The sequence below is a fragment of the Triticum aestivum genome, chromosome 1A (genome assembly GCF_018294505.1).
Source record: "Triticum aestivum cultivar Chinese Spring chromosome 1A, IWGSC CS RefSeq v2.1, whole genome shotgun sequence".
Taxonomy (NCBI): Eukaryota; Viridiplantae; Streptophyta; class Magnoliopsida; order Poales; family Poaceae; genus Triticum; species Triticum aestivum.
In genome coordinates this window covers 551,495,777-551,516,952 of record NC_057794.1, presented here as the reverse complement: position 1 = coordinate 551,516,952, position 21,176 = coordinate 551,495,777, and the positions used below count along the sequence as shown (strand labels likewise).

The following is a 21,176-nucleotide window of genomic DNA, read 5'->3' as shown; positions in this document are numbered from 1 at the left end:
ACCTCATTTGTGACATTGCTTTCAATGCGGTTATGCCTCTAAGACGTCGTGCTTCGATACGTGGGAGATATAGCCGCATCGAGGGCGTAACAAATTGTGATCTTAGTCTCTCTTGTAGGAGTAAGTTATGAGTTGGGCCTTGTTTCATGTGGCAGGGAAAGCTGGTTTGAGGATGCACTGCGTAGTTGCAATTTAAACTGCTCTAACCAATGCTGAATTGCTTAAATCCAAGCTTTCTCTTGAGAGAGAGGAATTACCACATTGTCCATTAAACAAACAAATTACAATGAGTACATATGTGGCCACTCCATGAAACAAACAAAGTGCCTAGTGTCTTGGAGATTTGCACAAAGGGCTCAAAAAATTACAACTTTACTTTGGGAGATCCATATTCCCAACCTAATCATCACCTGTCGTCGATCACCGCCACCACCATGGCACCGCCGGAGAAAAACGCCAGTAGCCTCCACATCTAGATATGGAAGAACTCCATTGTAGACCACACTATTTTGTGAACCGATTAAACGGTCAGTCAGAGGCGACGGAACCGAGTCTTTGTGACACGTCGGTCAGGGATCATCCCCAAGTCTGCCAGATATTGATAATGTCGTCTTCATCCAACGTGATCGGAGAAGAAGAGCGCCACCGCAAGCCGCCATCTGCACACACACTCCAAGACATCCGCATACTCTGGACCAGCTGACGCTGTCGTCCGAGAAGACACCAAGCACCAGCCACCACAACCTAACATCGTCAAAACCAAAGTCTGACGAGACACAGGGGCTACTTGCTTCCCGGCGTTGCTAATTGAAGCATCACTAGGGTGGGGAAGAAGAAGAGTCATCTTATTCCGACGCGGCATTGATTCTACCACAAATGCAACACCTCTGAGAAAAACTAAGCTTAAATCCAAGCAGTTGAGCATGACTTCCTTTTTTGAAAGTATGCATGTCAGTGTTGATTTCACAAGTGGCATGCTTTTAAAACTTTAAACTGAAGTCAGTCAATAGAACAAGTTTATTTGATTGCATCATAGACAACCTAATGCCGGATGCGACTTCCCCTCTTCATGGTGATGGCCCAAGATGACAATTTTGCTTTCCCCCTTCCCAGTTTACTTTGCTTCAGAGACGCGACAGACATGACCGAGGAGAAATTCATATGATGTTATGGTGTTGCCATGGCCTTGTCCATCCCCCGTTCTAACACCGGGGGAACCCCGAGGCTCGGTTCGTCGGCCAGGCAGCGGCGATGCCACGACGCCATCCCCTTCTTGGAGGCGTTGTCTAGGTGCTCGGGGTGTCTTCCAGAGGAGTAGCTGGTGTGATTTGCCACGGCAGTGAGGCTTGGGACGTCGGGTTGTCATGTATTCGGTGTTGCCGCGGGCATGAGCATCCGGGGCGCTATGTACTCTATCAACGACGCCTCATTTACGATGTCTTCCTCGAGCCAGGCTAGCTCCTGCTGTCCACTTGCCGATCTCCTAGATGGTATGAGTGGAGGGTGCGTTGATCTAGTTTGGTTTTGTGTTTTTGTCGTGCTTTGAGGTGTTCGTTACGGTTGTGACACAACCTATGTGCTCTGTGTTCAACCTCTTTGCCGTTCATGGCTTGAGTTTGGTCAAGGCGAGTGTGTGCTAGTGTAGTCGTGGTGGGTGTGGGTGTCGAAAGGCGTTGCATCGGCCATCTTGACTACTCTTTCTATGAATATATGATACACATGCTTGTACGTATTTTAGAAAAAAGATTGCATCATAGAAAAAATACTTTTTTACAAGAGTTTTGAGCGGGTACTAAGTTTTCTAAAGAATGTGGTAAAAATCAATTTATAGTTTTTTTATAGGAGTCAATCTTAGAGCATCTACAAACAGACCCCATATCCGCTGCAAACGCCATGGCGGACTGCTAGGTCACTGACCTGGCGAAAAAGTAGCACCCAATCGGGCTTCCCACAACCAGCCCAAACGTTCGGACTGACTGGCACTCCTCATATTTAGCCCAAATATGAGACGGATAAATGAATAATGGATATGAAGACATCCGGATGCGTCCGCTATGTCAGACTGACCGTTAGGGCCCGCGACAATTTGCTCACATTCGTCCCAAATATGATCGCTTTGGGTAGGATATGAGAAACAAAGGGTAAGTGACAAAATGATTTAACTTAAAAAAAAGTGGGGTGCATTGACGGCCTGGATGCGCCCACTTTTGTACAACGACGGTTATTTAAGTCGATCGTGTTGCTTCTCGCACGGCACGATGGGACTAAACCTTAACCCGAAGGCCCAACACGGATGCTTCATTCACACTAAAATTTTTAAGTACGAACAACTTGTATTTTTGTGCATTGAACTATGTTTGACCAAAATGATCAATGTGCATGTGTTTGCATGTATTTGGTTTCTCGAAAATAAGGTTTGTGATTGTAATCGGCAAAACTTGAGATCTGCCTCGGCCGTTGTCTGTGGGCGCGTCCACGGTCGTATAGAGACCCAGATTATGCAATGCTTACGAATAAAATGGCAAATATAATAGGAGAAATTACTGAATTCAAAGAGAAATACTGAATCAGTATTTCTTTTCTATACTTTTATTAGGTACCAGGATCAAAATTAAAAACGAGATGTCAAAAATAATAAAAGGACAAAAAAGTGAAGGAGCCACGAAGTGACTGACTTGTCTTCTCCCCAAATGTCTCGCGGCCTCACCTCTCCAGTCTCCACGAGTCCACCGCCGTCTTCCTCCAATGGCGATGAGCTGCTCAGCGTTTAACTAGTAGTACTCCGTAGCATCTTCTCCGAGAGCATTGCAACACACGAGATTGAGAAAAATCAGCACCCACGCCGTCCGAATCGATGAGCAGCGGCGGCGGCGGCGACGACGCGGGGGACGGCGGGCGGGCCGAGTGGCAGCGCATCTACGACCGGGTCGAGGCGCTCGCCGCCGGCCGCGCGCGGCTGGAGGCGCGCAACAGGATCCAGCACGAGTTCTGGGACGCCCGCCTCCACCAGGTGTGATTCATCGGACCGTTCCTGTCCTCTTCCTCTTAGGGTTTTCTCTTGGGCTTCCCTGCGCCTGATTGATGGCTTACATGTTCTCATCCCGGAAGGCGGAGCTGAGCAGAAGCAGGTGGGAGGCGGCCTGCAGGGAGCTGCTCCCTTCCGATGATCCCAAGCTCGCCGGTCAGGAAACATTGTGCCCCTAAATTTGGCATACCTTTTTTTTGTGAGTGAATTCCATTTTTTACCTTGTAGTTGTACATTTGTGACACATATTACCCTATTTAGTGGAACTTTTATCGAAATGTCAGATTTTGGAGACTTTTAACACGGTTTTATCCCAGTTTTACATTTTGTTTGTTTATGGTCGATAGGATCGGCATGTTGCGTCATTGATTCGTAAAAAAAACTGTAAGGATCGGAGGGCATCATTGCGATCTTGTGCAAACTTCTCTTGTCTATCTGTTCCACTCCTTGTGGCCGTCCACATGTTTTTGGATACAGGGCGTCACCTCACACCTTACCTGATGGACACGCATCAAAAAACGAGGGTCCAAAGATTTTAAAAGGGGTATTCTAGACGAATTTTCACTCGAAGGGGTAATAAGTGTCACAAATGTATAAATATGGGGTAAAAAGTGGAATTCACTCTTTTTTTGTTGATTTATGAGAGTTTTCATGATGTGCCTGCTAAATGTCAGTTTTGTTGGTCATTCCGCTTCGCCGCAGCCAGATGGACAAGACCTTAGGGTTATTAAGATTAACTGAATAGCATTTCCATTTTATATCTTTTCGATGAAGATAACCTGTACAATGAGGCACCTAATGTTGCTACTGATGCCACTGTTGGTACTTATTAATTATCCCAGAAGCATTTGGTTCAGCTTGTGAATGCCACTGATTTTCTTGATCATGGATTTGCATCCGTGCTTGTCTTTTTGTAATGTTTAGGTACAGCTGAAGGAAGTTGGAACTTGTGTACTGCTTAATGAAAACACTGCGGATCATGAGCACAATTCCGGAGATTTAATATCAGAGCGAAGAAAGTTAAAGCAGGTCTATGAGTCCATATGCTCGAATAAGGATAAGGAAGCTACTGAAGCAGTGCAGAAGTTTCAACAGAAGTTAGAGGAGCTGCACGTGGCAGCCTGTAAGAAGGATGATGAGATTGGAAGATTGCAGGCAGAAGCTCCTGCATCCACAAATAAGACACTGGTTCTTGAGGGCAAGCTAAATGAGATGCACTCCTTGGATAAGGCGAATGACATCCAGAGCCTCAAAGTTGGGCAACCTGTGACTCATAAACACAAGCTTGCCTTCTTATCAACTGTAAGCATTTCATTTTGGAGTATATTTCTGGCTCATACTATACCTTGTTTCCTTTCCGTGGTATTTCTTATTGACCTGCCTCCAAAGTTACCATACATAGTCAGTAGTGAATGTTGACCAGGTTGATATTATGATTAATGCGCTGCTAAATAATTTTCCATGATATCTTTTCTAGAACCGAGTAGATCTAGAGTTTCACAAGAATTGTTGTCAAGATCAACCTTCTATGATTTTAACACATGAAACCTTCGTTCGCTTGTTCAGCACTTAACATTGCCCCATAATTGTTCCTGGCCAGTGAGCCATCTAATTTACAGATTGTCAGCAGTTTGCTGGCCAAAGATGAACTTAAGGGATGATATTCTAAATTACAATACACTTGTTGGTCTCAATCTCTAGTTCACCCTATGTAGAGCAGATGATCTTGGATTCATTGTTCTGTAGCATTCTTGTATTTTTATTTACAATACGTGGATTAATTTGGATGGGTTGTCAACTCAACCTTATTCACCCCCCTCCCCTTCCGTGTCTTGTATATACTTGTAGTTGTACCTCTTGTCTCCAACATCAATTCCATAGCTGAAAAGCTTTCGGTCCAGTTTGTGCATGTCGCTAATTTTCTTAATCATTGTGCTGTATCCATACTCCTGTATCTTAATAATGCTAGATACAATCCAAGGAAGCTGGAAATAGTGTAGAGATTATTCAAGAGAATGCAGATCATGGGGCCATCGCAGGAGATTTAAGAGCAGAGCTAAGAAAACTGAAGCAAGCTTATGAGACCCTTAGCTCAAACAAGGATAAGGAAATTTCTGCAGCACTTGCAGTGGAGGATTTTCTTTTGAACAAACTGCTGAGAATGGACAAGGACAGCGCAGGGCTCCTCAAGATAAAGGAAGTGGAGGCAGCACAAGCTAACGAAGCAGCACAAAAGCTTCAACAGATTGTAGAGGAGCTGCAAGTGGCAGTCCGATATAAGGCTGACGAGATTGGCAGATTGCGAGCAGAAGCGGGGCCCCTTAAGATAAAGGAAGTGGAGGCAGCACAAGCTAACAAAGCTGTGCAAATGCTTCAGCAGAATGTAGAGGAGGTGCAAGTGGCAGTCAGAAATAAAGATGATGAGATTGGCAAATTGGGAGCAGAAGTGGGGCACCTTAAGATAAAACAAGTGGAGTCAGCACAAAAGCTTCAGCAAAATGTAGAGGAACTGCAAGTGGCAGTCCGAAATAAGGATATTGAGATTGGCAGATTGCAAGCAGAAGCGGGGATCCTTAACATAAAAGAAGTGGAGGCAGTAAAAAAGTTTCAGCAGAATGTAGATGTGCTGCAAGTAGAAGTATGAAATAAGGATGATGAAAACTGTAGATTGCGAGCAGAAGCTGCTAATGCATTAAAAATGGTACTGACTCTTGAGGGTAAGCTACTGGAAATGCAGTCCTTGGTTAAGGAGAAGGACGATGAAATACAAAAACTGAAAATTTGGCAACCTGAGAGTCTGAAATGCAAATGTGCTTCTTCTATACCAGTTGTAAGCATATCATTCCAAGTATTTGGCCTGCTCATACTAAACTCTGGTTTCTTTTCCATATGTGTGTTTAGTGACCTTGTCTTGCCATGCATACATATAGTCAATGTACAATGTCATGTTTATATGTAAACATCCTTGATCAAGTGTAACTATAATTAAATGCAATTTTAATCCAAAGTCACTAACAATTTAATTGACCACCTGTTGATATGTGATCATAGTTTTTTTTACTGATAGGCATAGGCAAATAGTCTAATTTTCCCTTATTGTTCAAGAATCATATTTCGCCGTGCGCTGCTGTATAACTTGTTTACTCAGAAGGTATAAGCATCATTATTCTTGATAGGCTCACACATGAGTCTTGTGTTACTGAAAGCACAAACTAGTGGTAAATTGGTTAGTTTGCTGCTAATCGATTTTGCAGTGCCATCTTTTGTAGAATCTGAGTAGATGTAAGTATAAATGTTCCTTACAATAAGATGCCCGTTTCTTTCTCCTTTTGTCATCCAAGTGAATCCAACTTTGCCTACATACACACTGATGAATAACCCTGTACACGAGAATTGTGGTCCGGATCAGCCGATTATTACACCTGAAAATCTTTCTGCTCCTGTTCAGCACATAACATTGTAACTCATGTAATTTACAAATTGTCGACACTTTGCTGGCCAAAGATGAATTTATGGGATGATATTTTCGATCACAATACACCTGTTGGTCTTAATCTCTAGTAGTGTCCACCCTATCAGTGGTGGAGCTAGCCCGTGCGTTGAGCTTGCGCAAAGTACAAAGGGAAGTAGCTGATGGCTATTTGCCTAGAAAAGCTACTGATTAAATCTTCGTATTCTTGTATAAGCTAAGGAAGGTTCATGTAGAGCCCGTCAGCCGCCGGGCTTTGGCTCCGCCACTACACGCAATGTATAGCGGGTGATCTTGAATGTATTTTTTAGGTAGCATTTTAGTTTTTGTATGTACAGTAAAAAGGACAGACCCAGTGCATAGAAGCTCCCACACAAGGTGGGGTCTGGGGAGGGATTATAAGAACCTAGTCTTACCCCTCCAAAGTGCAATGCAGAGAGGCTGGTTCGAACCCAGGACCTCTTGGCACAAGTGGGGAGGACTTCACCACTGCGCCAGGCCTGCCCTCAGTTTTTATATGTACAGTGTGTGTGGATTAATTTAGAAGGGTTGTCAGCTCATCCCTATTCAACCTCCCATCCCCCCTTGGCTCGCTTTTATATAGTAGTACCACTTGTCTTCATATGTGACTGATCTCATAGGATTTGTTAGATCTTAGGATTGGATGGATGAAGAATATCAAACCTTTTCATGTTTGATTCATATCTAAAAGGAAAAAGGGAATCGAACCAGCGCCTCGCGAGGACGGTTGTAGGCCGGAACCATCGCGCCAAAGGGAGAGAAAAGAGTCTCGCTCCCGCCCTCGCCGCCAAAAACGTTCGAGACCGAACTCTGAGAGCCACCCGCTCCCGCCCCCGAAACCCTCGCCGCCGCCGCCTTCCCCTGCCCGTCTCCGGCGGGATCCGGCCGCCCTCGCCGGCGCGCGGCCCGGATCCGGCCCCCCTTCACCCGCCCTTCCTTCCCCGCCCCTCCTTCCGCCCTCGCGCCGCCTCCCCGGGAGGCGGCCGGGGCGGCCCCCGCGCCTCTGCTCTCGGCTTCGCCCCCTCATCCTCTCCCCTGCCGTCGCCGGTGGGCGCCCCCGGGTCATACCCAGGGGGTGCCGGCGGCGGCAGGATCTCCTCTCCCCGCACGCGCGTCCTCCTGGCCAGGGGCAGGGGGGCCGCGGCGGTGTCGCTCGGCATGGCGGCGGTCCGGTGACCCGGCGGGGTGGCCGGCGGCGGACGTGGTGGCGGCGCTGCTCCTTGGCGGCGGGGCGGCTTGGTGGCGTGGGGTGGCCGGCGGTGTGTCCCCAGCTCAGATCTGGGCCTTGCGGGCCCCATCTGGGTCTTAGCGGGTCGGTCCCCGGCGTGGCTTCGTTGTCTTCTGCGTGGTGAGGCAGTGGTGCGGCTTGGACAGGGGCGGCGGCGCCGACGGCGTGCCGGCTGCAGCGCGAAGGCGAGAACTTTACGGGTCTCGAAGATCTCGGCCGGGCCTGGTATGTTCCTGCTATTGCGTCTGGTCAGCTACCGTCTTCGACGGTGGAGGTGGGGCCCTCCCGCGTGCCGACGGTGCTGCTTCCCTAGTCCCGGCTCCTCTTCTTCATTGTGCAGGCCTTGCTTCACGGTGTCGTGGGGAGACAGCGTGGGAAGCTTCGTGACCGGGTTGGCGCAGGGTGGGGGTCGGTTTGGTGGCGAGCTTCGGAGTGCCTGAGGTGAAGGTTGGGATCGGGAGAAATCCCTGTTAGCTTGGCCGACACCGACGTGGTGGCGCATGAGGGTGCCGCCGGACCTTCCTGGAGGGCGTCGGGGCTACCCTTTCTCTCTCCTCACCGCGTACTGGGGGAAACCCTTGGCAGTAGCGTCGTCATCGTCGCGTCCCCTCTTGGAGGTGTTGATTGGTACCGGTACTTCAGAGGCTCGGAGCTTGGTGGGCGATCTCCGGTGGATGCAGCGGCCACGAGGCTTCTTCGTTTTTTTGTCGATCCGCCGTTGTCGGCATTTGTTTCTCTTGTATTTTCTCTTTCTTTTCTTTTGGGCGTGACTATGCAGCTTCCACCCCAGCACCTATTGTTGGTTGTCTTGGTTGATTGCTTTGTATACAAAGCGGGGGGAAACCATTTTTCGGTAATCTAAAAGGAAAAAGGACTAATCTGTAGGATTCTCATACAATGTGTCTTTATCACAATCTCTAAAAACAAAATTGTTATACATCTACGATGGACTGACAACATATGCCAACTATAGTCATGATGTTTATATTTATCACCAGTTTCCTAGTCGTTCTGGTCTGAACAAGATGTCTTACTGACATTTGCAACACTAAATGGTATCATTGTGGAACCTATTGATTTGAGAGCCTTTTGTCTACGAAATTATAATGTTTTGTGCTTTAAAATTTGGTATCTCAGAGAAATTTGTACAAAGGGCTCGCCACATTTTTTCCTGTCCCCGCATCGCTCCCTGGAGCAGCTCGGGCGGAGACCTAGCTCCCGCCGCCGCCACCCCCATTCCATCCCCCTCCCCCTTGCCATCTTCGGCTCACGCCATCGAGCAAAGCTCGACAGTGGCCGACGGTAACGGGATCTGGTCGGCTACAGCCTCCCTTAAACGGCATGGAGGCGTGAGGGCGCATGACTGCGGGGGCACGGAGGGCCGAGCTTCGGGCGGCGCTGAGGTGTGAGGGCGGGGAGGCAAAGGCTCCAAAGAGGCACGGGGGTGCCTTGGCACGACACCGTACCGGATGCGCGCGCTGCGCGGAATTGCCCTGTCTAGGCACCGGTGTGGCGCCGTCGTGGATACATGCACCGGCGTGGAGGCACACTCCAGTGGGGGCCGCTTGTGGTGGCTAGCGCTGAGGTGGGGCTAGCTTGGCTCCGGGCAAGGGCGTCAAGGAGCTGCCGCCTAGGCTGGGTAGCGGACTGGTGCGGCTCAAGGGCGTCGGGTGGCCATGGACGCCGGCATTCTCGATGATGTGATGCGGGTCCGCAAGGCACCGGGCGGCGCGGATCTGTCGCCTGGAGGTCGTCTGGTGGGCGTGTGTGGTGCGTGTGCGTGTATGGAGCTTGCCTGCGGTTGGGAACCGAGGAGGTTCCTGGCCTCGGGCTGCACTTCTCTTGTCTCTTGCCGGCGTGGTGCTTGGCAAGGCTTGGTGGTTCATGTTGCGTCCCGTGGCTTAGCTTACGGTCGGCGGTAGACGGATTAGTCGACTGGTGCTCATAGGTGGCCATTGGCGGCCTCCGCAAGTTGCGGTTGGCTGCTTCAGCGGTGGGCTTCTTCGACTGCGAGATGTTCAGTGGTGGTGCTTGGTGGACTTGCCGACGACGGTGTAGGTTGGGTGTTTGGGCGCTTGGGTGAAGACCCTGTCTCGGTGGCGGCTGCCGTCGTCGTAGACCTTCTTGGAGGCATCACTGCATTGCTGCCACACCCCTAGCGGATGGATTCATCTCCGGGGGAAACCCTAGATCATTTGCAATTGGATGATGACGGCGCATTGGCGTCCTTTCCCCTCTCGATGGCTTCGTTCTTGGAGCTGGGCATTGGCAAGAGGGACTGGCAAGAGGGACAAGTGGATGGCGTTGGTGTTGGCATCGATACTTTTGTGGCAATAATAAATGATGGGTGAGCAATGTCGGAGACGTGACATTGGTTGAGGTAGTCGACTCTTCTCGGCATGTCCGCGGGATTGCCTCGGCTGGTTTGTCGCTGTGAAGTCGAAGCTGCGGCGGCGGGTCCCGGTGGCGTACGATGACGGGCAGCAGGTGGTTCGTTCGGTGATTTTCTGCGGCGCAAGACGTGCCTAGTTCTCCTACATAGTTTTCCGTCAGAGTTGGAGCTGCTTTGTCGGATCGCAGGTGGCTGAGTTCTGGCGCGGACTTTCATACAACTCCACACGACCTCTACAGCGTGGGTTGAGTCAATGATCGCCTACGGCGAGCGGGAGTCGTTTGCTCAGGGTTTAGGTATGGCGATGACTCCTTCTAGGGGAGTGATGACGATGACGCCTGCATGCTGTCTCGGCGAGGCCATCTTTGGAGTAGTGTGCGTGGGTATCTTTTGTGTGCCGCTCAATGGTTGTGATGGTTTTTGCCCGGTTTTCCATAATTAACTGTGCAATCTGGTCTTCGCTCGGTTTTCCCTAATTAACCGAGCAACACTTTTCTTCTTAATGAATGCTGGAATCCTTCCCATTTCGAAAATGATAATAATTTGGTATCTGTTGGAATTGTTGCTGTTGTATGAGATCTTTTCTCTATGATGTTAATTTTTTGTGCTTTCGTTCAACAGATGTTGATGTTTTGTGCTTTCGTTCAACAGATGAAGATCAGTGTCAGGGTACACAACGGCATGAGCAGGTGCCACTCTCTTGAGGTTGCGGAATCAGACCTGATTTACAATGTGAAGGCTAAGTTGAAGGCGGAGGTCTTGTTTATAGACGATGCCATAATAGAGTATGGCAGTAAGACGCTGGCGGACAGCTGTGCCCTGAAGGATCTGCACATCCAGGAGGGGGCCCAATTTGAAGTCCGATATCCGAACCTAATCTTTGTGAAGACACCGACTGGCAGAACAACTCGGTTATTGATTGATGATCACTTTTCAGACACTACCATATACAGTCTAAAGGAGAAGATAGCCAATGAAATCGGAGTTGCCCCAGATGAGCAGCGCCTCATCCATGCTGGGAGGCAGGTGGAGGACGACCGCACCTTTGCTGACTACTACATACAGCATGGGTCTATCCTTCATGTTTTGGTGAGACCCCGTGAAGCCAAAGCCCAGATCTTTGTGCGGACGTTAACTGGCAGCAAGACGATGAATTTTTGGATTGATCATCACTTTTCAGGCACCACCATACGTAGTCTAAAGGAGATGATAGCCGATGAAATCGGAGTTGCTCCAGATGAGCAGCGCCTCCTCCTTGCTGGGAAGCAGGTGGAGGACCACCGCACCTTTGCTGACTACCGCATACGACCAGAGTCTATCCTTCATGTTGTGTTGAGCTTGAAACCAAATGTTGACAATCCCCGAATAAAAAAGAAAAGGAAACTCAGTCGTGAGGAATGCGAGCAACTGATCCGAAGCCGAAGCCACGGTTCAGCTTGTTGATGTCCGCTTCCCTGCTTATACAGTTCAGAGTTTCAGAGTTCCGATGCCCACAAGTATTGTGTATGTCACCTGGGAGGCTGGGACGTGTTGTCTGCACGTAACAGGGGACTAAACTTTTGTTGATTTCGCCGTACTTATTAATAGGGGACATATGAGTATGTGGCTCGGACCAACTAGTAGATTGTTGATTGCGCGCATCACGTGAATGAGATGGCCTTTATTTGCATCAACTAAACCCAAAATTGCGAATATATATGGTAAGCTCAGTATGCATGCAAATGCAACCATAGTTAAACTGTACTAGCAAGTTTGGTTGATTATCTTATTGCTGAATCCTTGACGATAAAGGGTTTTCCCCTGCTTTATAGATAAAGCATCATATTGCTGAATCCTTGATGTGGTAAAATATTTGTGCTTTGTTCTATCACGTGGGTCTGGCTCTCAATACATGTAAAGGTTTGCTGTTTGAATTTTTTACAGGAAAATTTGAGGCATTGAAGACCAGGTTTGTGCGAAGCAGCGATGCTGTTCTCCTGGGCCTGCTGCTGCAAGGCATGCACAGACAATAAATATAAAAAAGAAAAAAAACATAAATTATACCACTACAGCAGTTCACATAGGCCGATATTCATACACATATTAGTCGGATTATATATTATGCATACACGAAAGGAGCGGTCCAAAAGAAAGTACAGACAAACAAACAGGAAGACACTGACAGTATTATTACATAGACACGAGCACTTATTTTTGAGGAAAAAGTCAAATTTTCAATTAACTTAATCCAGGAAATAATGACATATTGATTGCTAACTAAATAAGCACGTACTACACATATAGTAGAAACATCTATGCACATGGCTAGTACTGCTAAGATAGAAAGAAACTGGAGTGGGATGACCGTGTTATACCCTCCAGTTGGCCGTAGTAGCAGCAGTGGCGGCAGCCTCCTTGGCCGCCTTCTGGTCAGCAGCAACCTTCTCGGCGGTGGCTCTCTCGGCGTCGGAGGACATGTTGACGATGCAGCGGAGGTGGACGAAGTAGAGGAAGCAGGTGAACGTCGGCGAGCAGTCGCGTAGAGACGCTCCCCAAAAACCTAATGCTCCTCTCCCGTACAACATTCAGAGAGACGGGGTTTCGAAGGCCTGCTCTCCCGTTGACCGTGTACGCGGTGGACAGAATGGGATCACAGGCGGCAGATGCAAACTATTTCGCGCAACAGCTAGGGTTGGCAGACGCCTCATATGTGTAGGCGCGGTCGCGTGGAGAGACGTGGGCTGGACCCATGTTCGAGTTGGTGACAACCCATGATCCGACGTCTCAGATCATGGCCCGGCTGTCAAAAACTCTTTGTTCCTGACCGGCAAAAATAAGGCATAGGTGTGAGCTCGGCTCGGCTCATTCCCGCAACTTCTCTTCTCAAGCTTGGGTTTGCAGAGGCCTCGTATGTGTAGCTCATTTTATCCTTTGTTCCCAACATTGTTTTGATATACCAGTATTTCAGTGGAGACTTGTTAAGATTGAACTCCACCTAGAGCAAGTAGCTATACTCCTTCACAACTAAACAATGGACTATGTCTTGAATTGTCAGTTTGGTGTAAAGAAGTTTCACCACATGTCTTAATAGTACTAGACTGCCAAAGGCTGACCTTTCGGGTAGAGCATATTAGCCACACTCCTGGACTATTCATGTGTTTGCTAGAGATCACCCCAATCTCATGGACTATGACCAGCAGTTGGGCTCATATAGGTGTGTTCCTTCAAAGATCACTCTGTAGGATAGCATCTTGCTTGTATAAGCTTTGGAACACATTAAGATAGTAGTCAACCTACCGAAAATCCAATTTGGTGTCTAGGCTCATCTGCACCCGGTCAGAAAAAATCAAAATTTCAACTTATTTTTTGTGATAGATAATTGTATGTGTGAGGTTCACTCCAAATTTCAACTTATTTGGACATCTGAGCAGCTCTCAACAAAAAAAAATCAGGTCAGAACAATGTGTGAACACTAAACTTTTTTACAAACCCTGAATTTGTCTTTTTTGCTATGAGTTGCTCAGATGTCCAAATGAGTTGAAATTTGTAGCTCACCTCACGCATAAAATTCTCTACCACACAAAAAAATTGGATTTTTTTTGAATTTTTGTAGTATTTGTTTAGATTTTTTTTCGTCGGGGGTGCAGATGAGCTCAGGAGCAGAAGCGCCGCACTCACCAACCGAAAATATAGTTTCCTAGAGTATTGCATCTCCAACAGAGTGAGTTAGTAAAGTTACTCTCCTCAGTTCATCACTGACTTGTTTTTCCAAGTCCTACTTCACGGAATCTCCGATCACATAGGTTGGGTTACCGCCATGGCAACTCATGTGGGTCTCATACCCATCTCCCTCGATGCATTATGTATCACAGCACGCCATAACCCTTTAGTAAAAGGATTTGTCGGATTCTTAGCTGTTTGGATATAATCCAATGCTATCACTCCTGAGTTTCTCAAACGTCTAACAACTTCTAATCTTATTCTTATATGTTTGTTGGACTTCATGTTGTCCTTTGAACTCTTTACCTTGGAAATGACTGTCTGATTGTCACGGTTCATAAGGATAGCCAAAACCGACTTCTCGACCACTAACAAGTCCATCAACAGATCTCGAAGCCATTCTGCTTCGACACCAGATGTGTCCAATACTGTTAATTCTACTTTCATTATCGATCTCGTTAAGATCGTTTGCTTGCAAGACTTCCACGAAACAACACCACCTCCAAGCATAAACATATACCAAGTCGTGGCCTTCATCTCATCAGCATCAGAGACCCAATTTGCATCACTATACCCTTCAAGTACCGACATGTATCTGGTATAGTGAAGTCCATAGCTCATATTACCTTTTAGATACCACATAACTTTTTTCAATAGCGTGCCAATGTACATCACCCGGTTTGGAAACAACCGGCTCAGTTTGCTCATAGCAAACGCGGTGTCAGGCCTTGTTCCACTTGCTAGATACATGAGTGAACCTATAATTTGACAGTATCTCAATTGATCATTAGTTGTGCCTTCGAACTTTCAAATCCACACACTAGGATCATATGGTGTTTGAGATGGTTTGCAGTTCAAATATTCAAAACGATTCAACACCTTCTCAACATAATGGGATTGCAGAAGTGTAATCCCACCCTCATCGTCTCTCAGTAGCTTGATGTTCAAGATAACATCAGTCACACCAAGGTCCTTCATCTCAAATTTCTGAGATGAAAACGACTTAACCTCCTCAATCACTTTGAGGTTGGTTCCAAGTATCAGTATGTCATCAACATACAAGCACAATATAACTCCTTCGCCCCCACCATAGCGATAGTACACACATTTGTCAGCTTCATTAGCAACGAAGCCAACAGATGTGAGAGTTGTATTAAACTTCTCATGCCATTGGTTACGTGCTTGTCTCAGGCCATATAAAGATTTTAGCGACTTACACACCTTTGCTTCCTGACCATCTATCACAAAGCCATCTGGTTGTTGCATATAGATTTCCTCGTCTAGCTCTCCATTCAGAAAAGCCGTCTTAACATTCATCTGGTGGATGAGAAGGCCATGCAAGGCCACCAACGAGAGTAACACTCGAATGGTGGTGAGTCTGGCCACAGGTGAATAAGTATCGAAGAAATCTTCTTCTTCTTTCTGGACATAACCCTTAGCCACAAGCCTAGCCTTGTATTTTTCAATCATACCGTCGGGCCTAAACTTCTTTTTGAACACCTACTTACATCCTAACAGTTTGCAACCATAGGGACGTTCAGTGATCTCCCATGTCCCGTTAGCCATAATGGAATCCATCTCGCTATGGACCGCATCTCTCCAGTGGTCAGCTTCTGGAGAGGCATACGCCTCTGAGATAGCAGTGGGAGTATCATTCACGGGGTACACGAGAAAATCATCACCAAATGTCTTTGCGGCCCTTTGTCTCTTGCCCTTATCAAGGGTTTCCTCGCCATCCTCCTCAGGATTTTCATCACGTGTTCAGTGATCTCCCATCCTTTGTCTCTTTTTCGTAAATTTTTTAACTCTCTCTCTCTCCCTCCCCCCTCCCCTCCCTCTCTCTCGGTGTGTGTGTGTGTGTAAGAGAGAGAGAGAGAGAGAGAGAGAGAGAGTGTGTGGAATGGTGTGTGTCACTACTGCAGATTGGGCCTAAGAGAATGCATCTATCCCACATCATTCGACCAAACTGTGTGTGATGCAGACATCGCAAACGGTAGAAAAATAATCTCATGTGCTAGAAAATGAAACATGTGTGACGGCCTATCCATCGGGAACGGTTATTGGATGAAGATCATGTGTCATACGGGGCACACGACAAAGTCTAAAGCTGTGTGTGCGATTTGTTGTTGTAACGCGCACGATTGAAATGTTGGTAACACATGTGTTCATTGGCAAACGCTTTACAAAACTACTCCCTCCGTTCGGAATTACTTGTCACAGAAATGGATGTATCTAGACGTATTTTAGTTCTATATACATTCATTTTCGAGACAAATAATTCCGAACGGAGGGAGTAAATTGTTTGTGATGGATTGAAATGTTGGTAACATATGCGTTCATTGGCAAACGGTGGACATATTTCATGTTTTGGTCCCCTTCTCTCAGCCAATGGCGCGCGACCGTTGTAGCCACATCATCTCCCGAATCAGAAGTTCATCCAACTCACCGGACACCCTTTTAATTTGCTCATCGTTAGCACTGGACCTCTGCGACTGCATAAGTTTTCTAAGCTTCTGTCTCTTCTTTTTTATGTTCCATGACACTGAACTGAAATCTTTTTTAGGCCAAGCTGCCAACGACTTCTGAACTTTTTCAACTTTAGTGCAACCTTGGACAGGTTTTGTGCCGTACCCTCGCCGTCTCATATCGCCTGAACTGCAGGTCCCAGTGACCCCACTCTTTCCCACATCAATTCGTACCTGAACGAGGTATCCGTGTTCTTTCGAGAGCGTTCCCTCCCATTTGAGGGTAGGAGAGGAAAGTGGTCTGATCTTGAGATAACAACATGCTGAACATGACCATATGAAACATGTGGTAAGCAATCCAAACAATTCAAAAAAAAAACATGCTGAACATGAGCGTCCAGAAACACGTCATTCCATTCCGGAGTAGCCACACATCTGTCAAGCCTTGCATGCACCTTGTCCCGCCCTGCTTGTTTATTTTCATACGTCCAACCCGGCCCTTGGTAGCCGAGAACGTACAGGTTACACCAAGATAGACACTTTCTGAAATTCCCTGTTATATGTTTCAGACCGTTTTGCAGCAGAGAAATGCAACCCTTGCCACATAGTCTCGTTGAAATCCCGGATCATCATCCACAGTTCAGTAGAGTTTCGTTTAATTCTCTTGAGCAGAATCCACATGTGATGTCTCTCATGTGACTTGGGTTCGCCAGACACAAAGGTGCCCCGCCATCCAGGGCCATGGGGATCGTCACGGATATGAACATCAATATACCTCGAACCATATGAGAGCAACTTTACGTCAATGCTATTGTCACAAAATAGGGGGATGCCAGCACCCTTTCCTACCCCCATCATGGGTGATACATTGCTTGAGGCCTAGCCTCCATCTGCCATGTTTCAGAGGGGCCATGAGTGCACACTAGGCACACCAGTTCACGAACTGTCCCGGGCTGGCCCAATCCGCGGCAGTTCCAGCTAAGTATCGTCATTCCTCCTGATGGGCGTCATCCTTTGCGCCCATCAGTTCCCCAGTAGCCCCTATACCGGTAGCTTCCTTACCACCTAACACACCTATGTTGCTCTCAGCCTCTCCACTAACAGACCCTCTCATTTTCTTATACATGTCTCTGTTCATCTCCTCATTTTCACCTAGACCTACATTAGACTCTGGCCTGTTGCGCTCCATCCTCTTCCCTAGGATCGAGTCCAGCTCTGTACCTTCCTTATCAGCCTTGCTCTGCTCCTTTGGTCTTGGCTTGCCCTTCAGCATGCTGCTCTTGGTCTTGGTTGTTGTTGCTGCAGGGGGCATGGGGGCAGTGTCAATGTCGAGCCCACCCGCATCATCAGTAGTACCAGCGATGCTCTGGTCAGGGTTGCCGTCCTCCTTCGCAACCACCACCGCCAAGGTTGCTGTCGGAGCGGTGGTAGTTGTGTCCTTGAATCGGGCCACCGGCCCGAATCCCGGAGGGAAGGGCGGGCTGGCCTCCCTGTCGCCGACAAGCCGGGGAGGGGTCAGATCGATGTCGATCCCCGCCCCTGGCTTGGAGCTTGTGACGGGTGGAGATGCTGAAGCAGCCACCACAACAGCCAAGGCTTTTGTTGATGCAGAGGCCTCGGCTGTTTTTGGCTCAGTGCTATGTGTTACTGGCCACAAACAAGTACGAGACAATGTTATGTGCCAAAGAGGAGCAGGGAAGATTTTCAGGTGTAATAATCGGATGATTGGTACCACAATTCTTGGGTTATTCACCAGTTGGATTCACTTGGATGACAAAAGGAGAAAGAAACGGACATCTTATTTTAAGGAACATGATTACTTAGGTCTACTCAGTTTCTATAAAAGATGGCACTGCAAAATCGATTAGCAGCAAACTAACCAAGTTTACCATTAGTTTGTGCTTTCAGTAACACAAGACTCATGTGTGAACCTAGCAAGAATCATGATGCTTATACCTTCTGAGTAAAAAAGTTATACAGCGGAGCACGGGGAAATATGATTCTTGACCAATAAAGGAAAATTAGACAATTTGCCTATGCCTATCATAAAAAACTATGATCACACATCAACATATGGTCAATGAAATTGTTAGTGAATTTGGATAAAAATTTCATTTAATTATGGTTACACTTGATCAAGGATGCATGGCAAGACAAGGTCACTAAATATACAATATGGAAAAGAAATCAGACTTTAGCATGAGCATGCCAAATACTTGGAATGATATACTTACAACTGCTATAGAAGAAACACATTTGCATTTCAGACTCTCAGGTTGCCAATTTTTCAGTTTTTGTATTTCATCGTTTTTCTCCTTAACCAAGGAATGCATTTCCAGTAGCTTACCCTCAAGAGCCGGTACCTTTTTTTCTGCATTAGCAGCTTCTGCTGGCAATCTACAATTCTCGTCATCCTTATTTCGCACTTCTATTTGCAGCACATCTACATTCTGCTGAAGCTTTTGTGCTGGCTCCACTTGTTTTATGTTAAGGATCCTCACTTCTGCTTGCAATCTGCCAATCTTATTATCCTTATTTCGAACTGCCACTTGCAGTTCCTCTACATTCTGCTGAAGGTACTCCACTTCTGCTCGCAATTTCCCAATCTCGTCATCTTTATTTCGGACTGCCGCTTGCAGCTCCTCTACATTCTGCTGAAGCTTTTGTGCTGCTTTGTTAGCTTGTGCCACCTCCACTTCCTTCATCTTTAGGGGCCCTGCTTCTGCTCGCAATCTGCCAATCTCGTCATCCTTATATCGGACTGACACTTGCAGCTCCTCTACATTCTGCTGAAGCTTTTGTGCTGCTTCATTAGCTTGTGCCACCTCCACTTCCTTTATCTTGAGGGGCCCTGCTTCTGCTCGCAATCTGCCAATCTCATCATCCTTATATCGGACTGACACTTGCAGCTCCTCTACATTCTGCTGAAGCTTTTGTGCTGCTTCGTTAGCTTGTGCTGCCTCCACTTCCTTTTTCTGAAGGAGCTCAGCATTGTCCTTGTCCATTCTCATCAGTTGGTTCAAAAGAAAATCCTTCATTTCAAGTAATTTAGAAATTTCCTTATCCTTGTTTGAGCTCAGGGTCTCATAAGCTTGCTTCAGTTTTCTGAGCTCCGCCGTGATGGCCCCATGATCCGCATTCTTTTGAATAATATCTACAATATTTCCAGCTTCCTTGGATTGTATCTAGAATTATAAAGACACATGAGTACGGATACAACACATGTTGAAAACAGCAAGTATATACAAGACATGGAGGGGGGGGGGGGGGGGTGAATAAGGTTGCTTTGGCAACTCCAAATTAATCCACGGTTTGTGAATTCAAAAACTAAAATGGCTACCTAACAAATAAATCCAAGATCACTTACTATACACAAGGTGGACTCTACTAGAGACTGAGACCAACAGGCGTATCATGATTTAGAATACCATCCCTTAAATTAATCTTTGGCCAGCAAAGTGTCTACAATCTGTAAATTAGATAACTCACTGGCCAGAAACAAGTATGGGGCAATGTTAAGTGTTAAGCAGGCACATGAAGATTTTGGGGTGCTAGCTTCAGTAGTAGTATATTCTCATGAAACTGTAGATCAACTAGGTTCTAGAAAATATATTACTGGAAAATTGTTTACCGGTATAATAACCAAAAATATCAACCTGGTCAACATTCTCTACTGATTGTGTATGGTAAGGCAGGTCACTAAACAAATACTGCAGAAAGAAAACACGGTCTAGTATGAGCCGGCCATATACTTCAAAAGGAAATGCTTACATTTGGCAAGGAGGCAAACTTGCTTTCAAGAGTCTCATGTTGCCCAACTTTGAGCTTTTGGATGTCAATGTCCTTATCCAAAGATCGCATTTCATCTAGTTTACCCTTTAGAAGCATTAACTTATTTATACAAGCAGAAGCTTCTGCTTGCAATATTCCAATCTCATCATCCTTCTTACAGGCTGCCACTTGCAGCTCCTCTATCTTCTGTTGAAGCTTCTGCACTGCTTCAGTGGCTTCCTTATCCTTGTTCCAGCATATGGTCGCATAGGTTCGCTTTAACTTTCTTACCTCTGATATTAAATCTCCAGAAGTGTGCTCATGATCTGCAGTGTTTTCATTAAGCTCTACACAAGCTCCATCTTCCCTCAGTTGTACCTAAACATTACAAAAAAAGAAAAAGCAAGGACACAAAACAATGATTAAGAAAAACAGTGATATTCACAAGCTGGACCGAATGCTTTTGGGATAATTAAGTACCAGCAGTTCTGAGTTTTCGGTGTCCAAAAGAGCTTCACAAGTTCTTGAATCCTCCAAATCACTCTCTAGCAGTTCTGCATTGGACAGAGAAGGCAGCAACAATGACATCAGTAGCAACATTAGGTGCCTTCTTCTACAGGTTATCATCATCCCAAAGATCTAAAACGAAAGAGGGGCACAATGTTTCCTGACCGGCGAGCTTGGGATCATCGGAAGGGAGCAGCTCCCTGCAGGCCACCTCCCACCTGCTTCTGCTCAGCTCCGCCTTCCGGGATGAGAACATGTAAGCCATCAATCAGGCGCAGGGAAGCCCAAGAGAAAACCCTAAGAGGAAGAGGACAGGAACGGTCCGATGAATCACACCTGGTGGAGGCGGGCGTCCCAGAACTCGTGCTGGATCCTGTTGCGCGCCTCCAGCCGCGCGCGGCCGGCGGCGAGCGCCCCGACCCGGTCGTAGATGCGCTGCCACTCGGCCCGCCCGCCGTCCCCCGCGTCGTCGCCGCCGCCGCCGCTGCTCATCGATTCGGACGGCGTGGGCGCTGATTTTTCTACACCTCCCCACTACTTTTGCGCCCCGATACCTGAAAGTATACTCCCTTTCATTCCTAAATGTAAGGCTTTCTACA

General features: G+C 47.1%; 2 protein-coding genes across 8 annotated transcripts in view; one reads left to right on the top strand and one right to left on the bottom strand.

The window, feature by feature from the left end:
• Window positions 1-2,685: 2,685 nt before the first annotated feature.
• LOC123066511 (polyubiquitin 11) overlaps window positions 2,686-21,176 on the top strand; it is a 34,746-nt gene continuing 16,255 nt past the window's right edge. Inside the window, exons 1-4 of one of the 5 annotated variants that reach the window (XM_044489595.1) lie at window positions 2,935-3,010; window positions 3,109-4,327; window positions 4,995-5,855; window positions 10,787-11,967. In XM_044489595.1, the coding sequence (XP_044345530.1) occupies window positions 5,724-5,855; window positions 10,787-11,578 (924 nt within the window). In that variant the 5' untranslated portion in view covers window positions 2,935-3,010; window positions 3,109-4,327; window positions 4,995-5,723 and the 3' untranslated portion in view covers window positions 11,579-11,967. Of the gene's footprint in view, window positions 3,011-3,108; window positions 5,890-10,786; window positions 11,968-21,176 lie in introns of those variants that run through there. The other 4 variants (XR_006431362.1, XM_044489601.1, XM_044489583.1 and 1 more) reach the window with 4 other exon arrangements.
• On the bottom strand, window positions 16,247-21,072 carry LOC123066486 (CAP-Gly domain-containing linker protein 1). Of its 3 annotated transcripts, none has more exons than XM_044489564.1 (6): window positions 20,914-21,072; window positions 20,743-20,815; window positions 20,551-20,624; window positions 20,071-20,448; window positions 18,647-19,478; window positions 16,247-17,946 (listed from the first exon to the last, which is right to left on the bottom strand). In XM_044489564.1, the coding sequence occupies exons 1-6, from the start codon at window positions 21,067-21,069 to the stop codon at window positions 17,288-17,290; spliced, it is 2,172 nt and encodes a 723-aa protein (XP_044345499.1). In that variant the 5' UTR covers window positions 21,070-21,072; the 3' UTR covers window positions 16,247-17,287. The 3 variants fall into 3 exon arrangements, with proteins under 3 accessions (XP_044345499.1, XP_044345494.1, XP_044345505.1); XM_044489559.1 differs by having other exon boundaries at window positions 16,252-17,946; window positions 18,647-19,484; XM_044489570.1 differs by having other exon boundaries at window positions 17,710-17,946; window positions 18,534-19,484.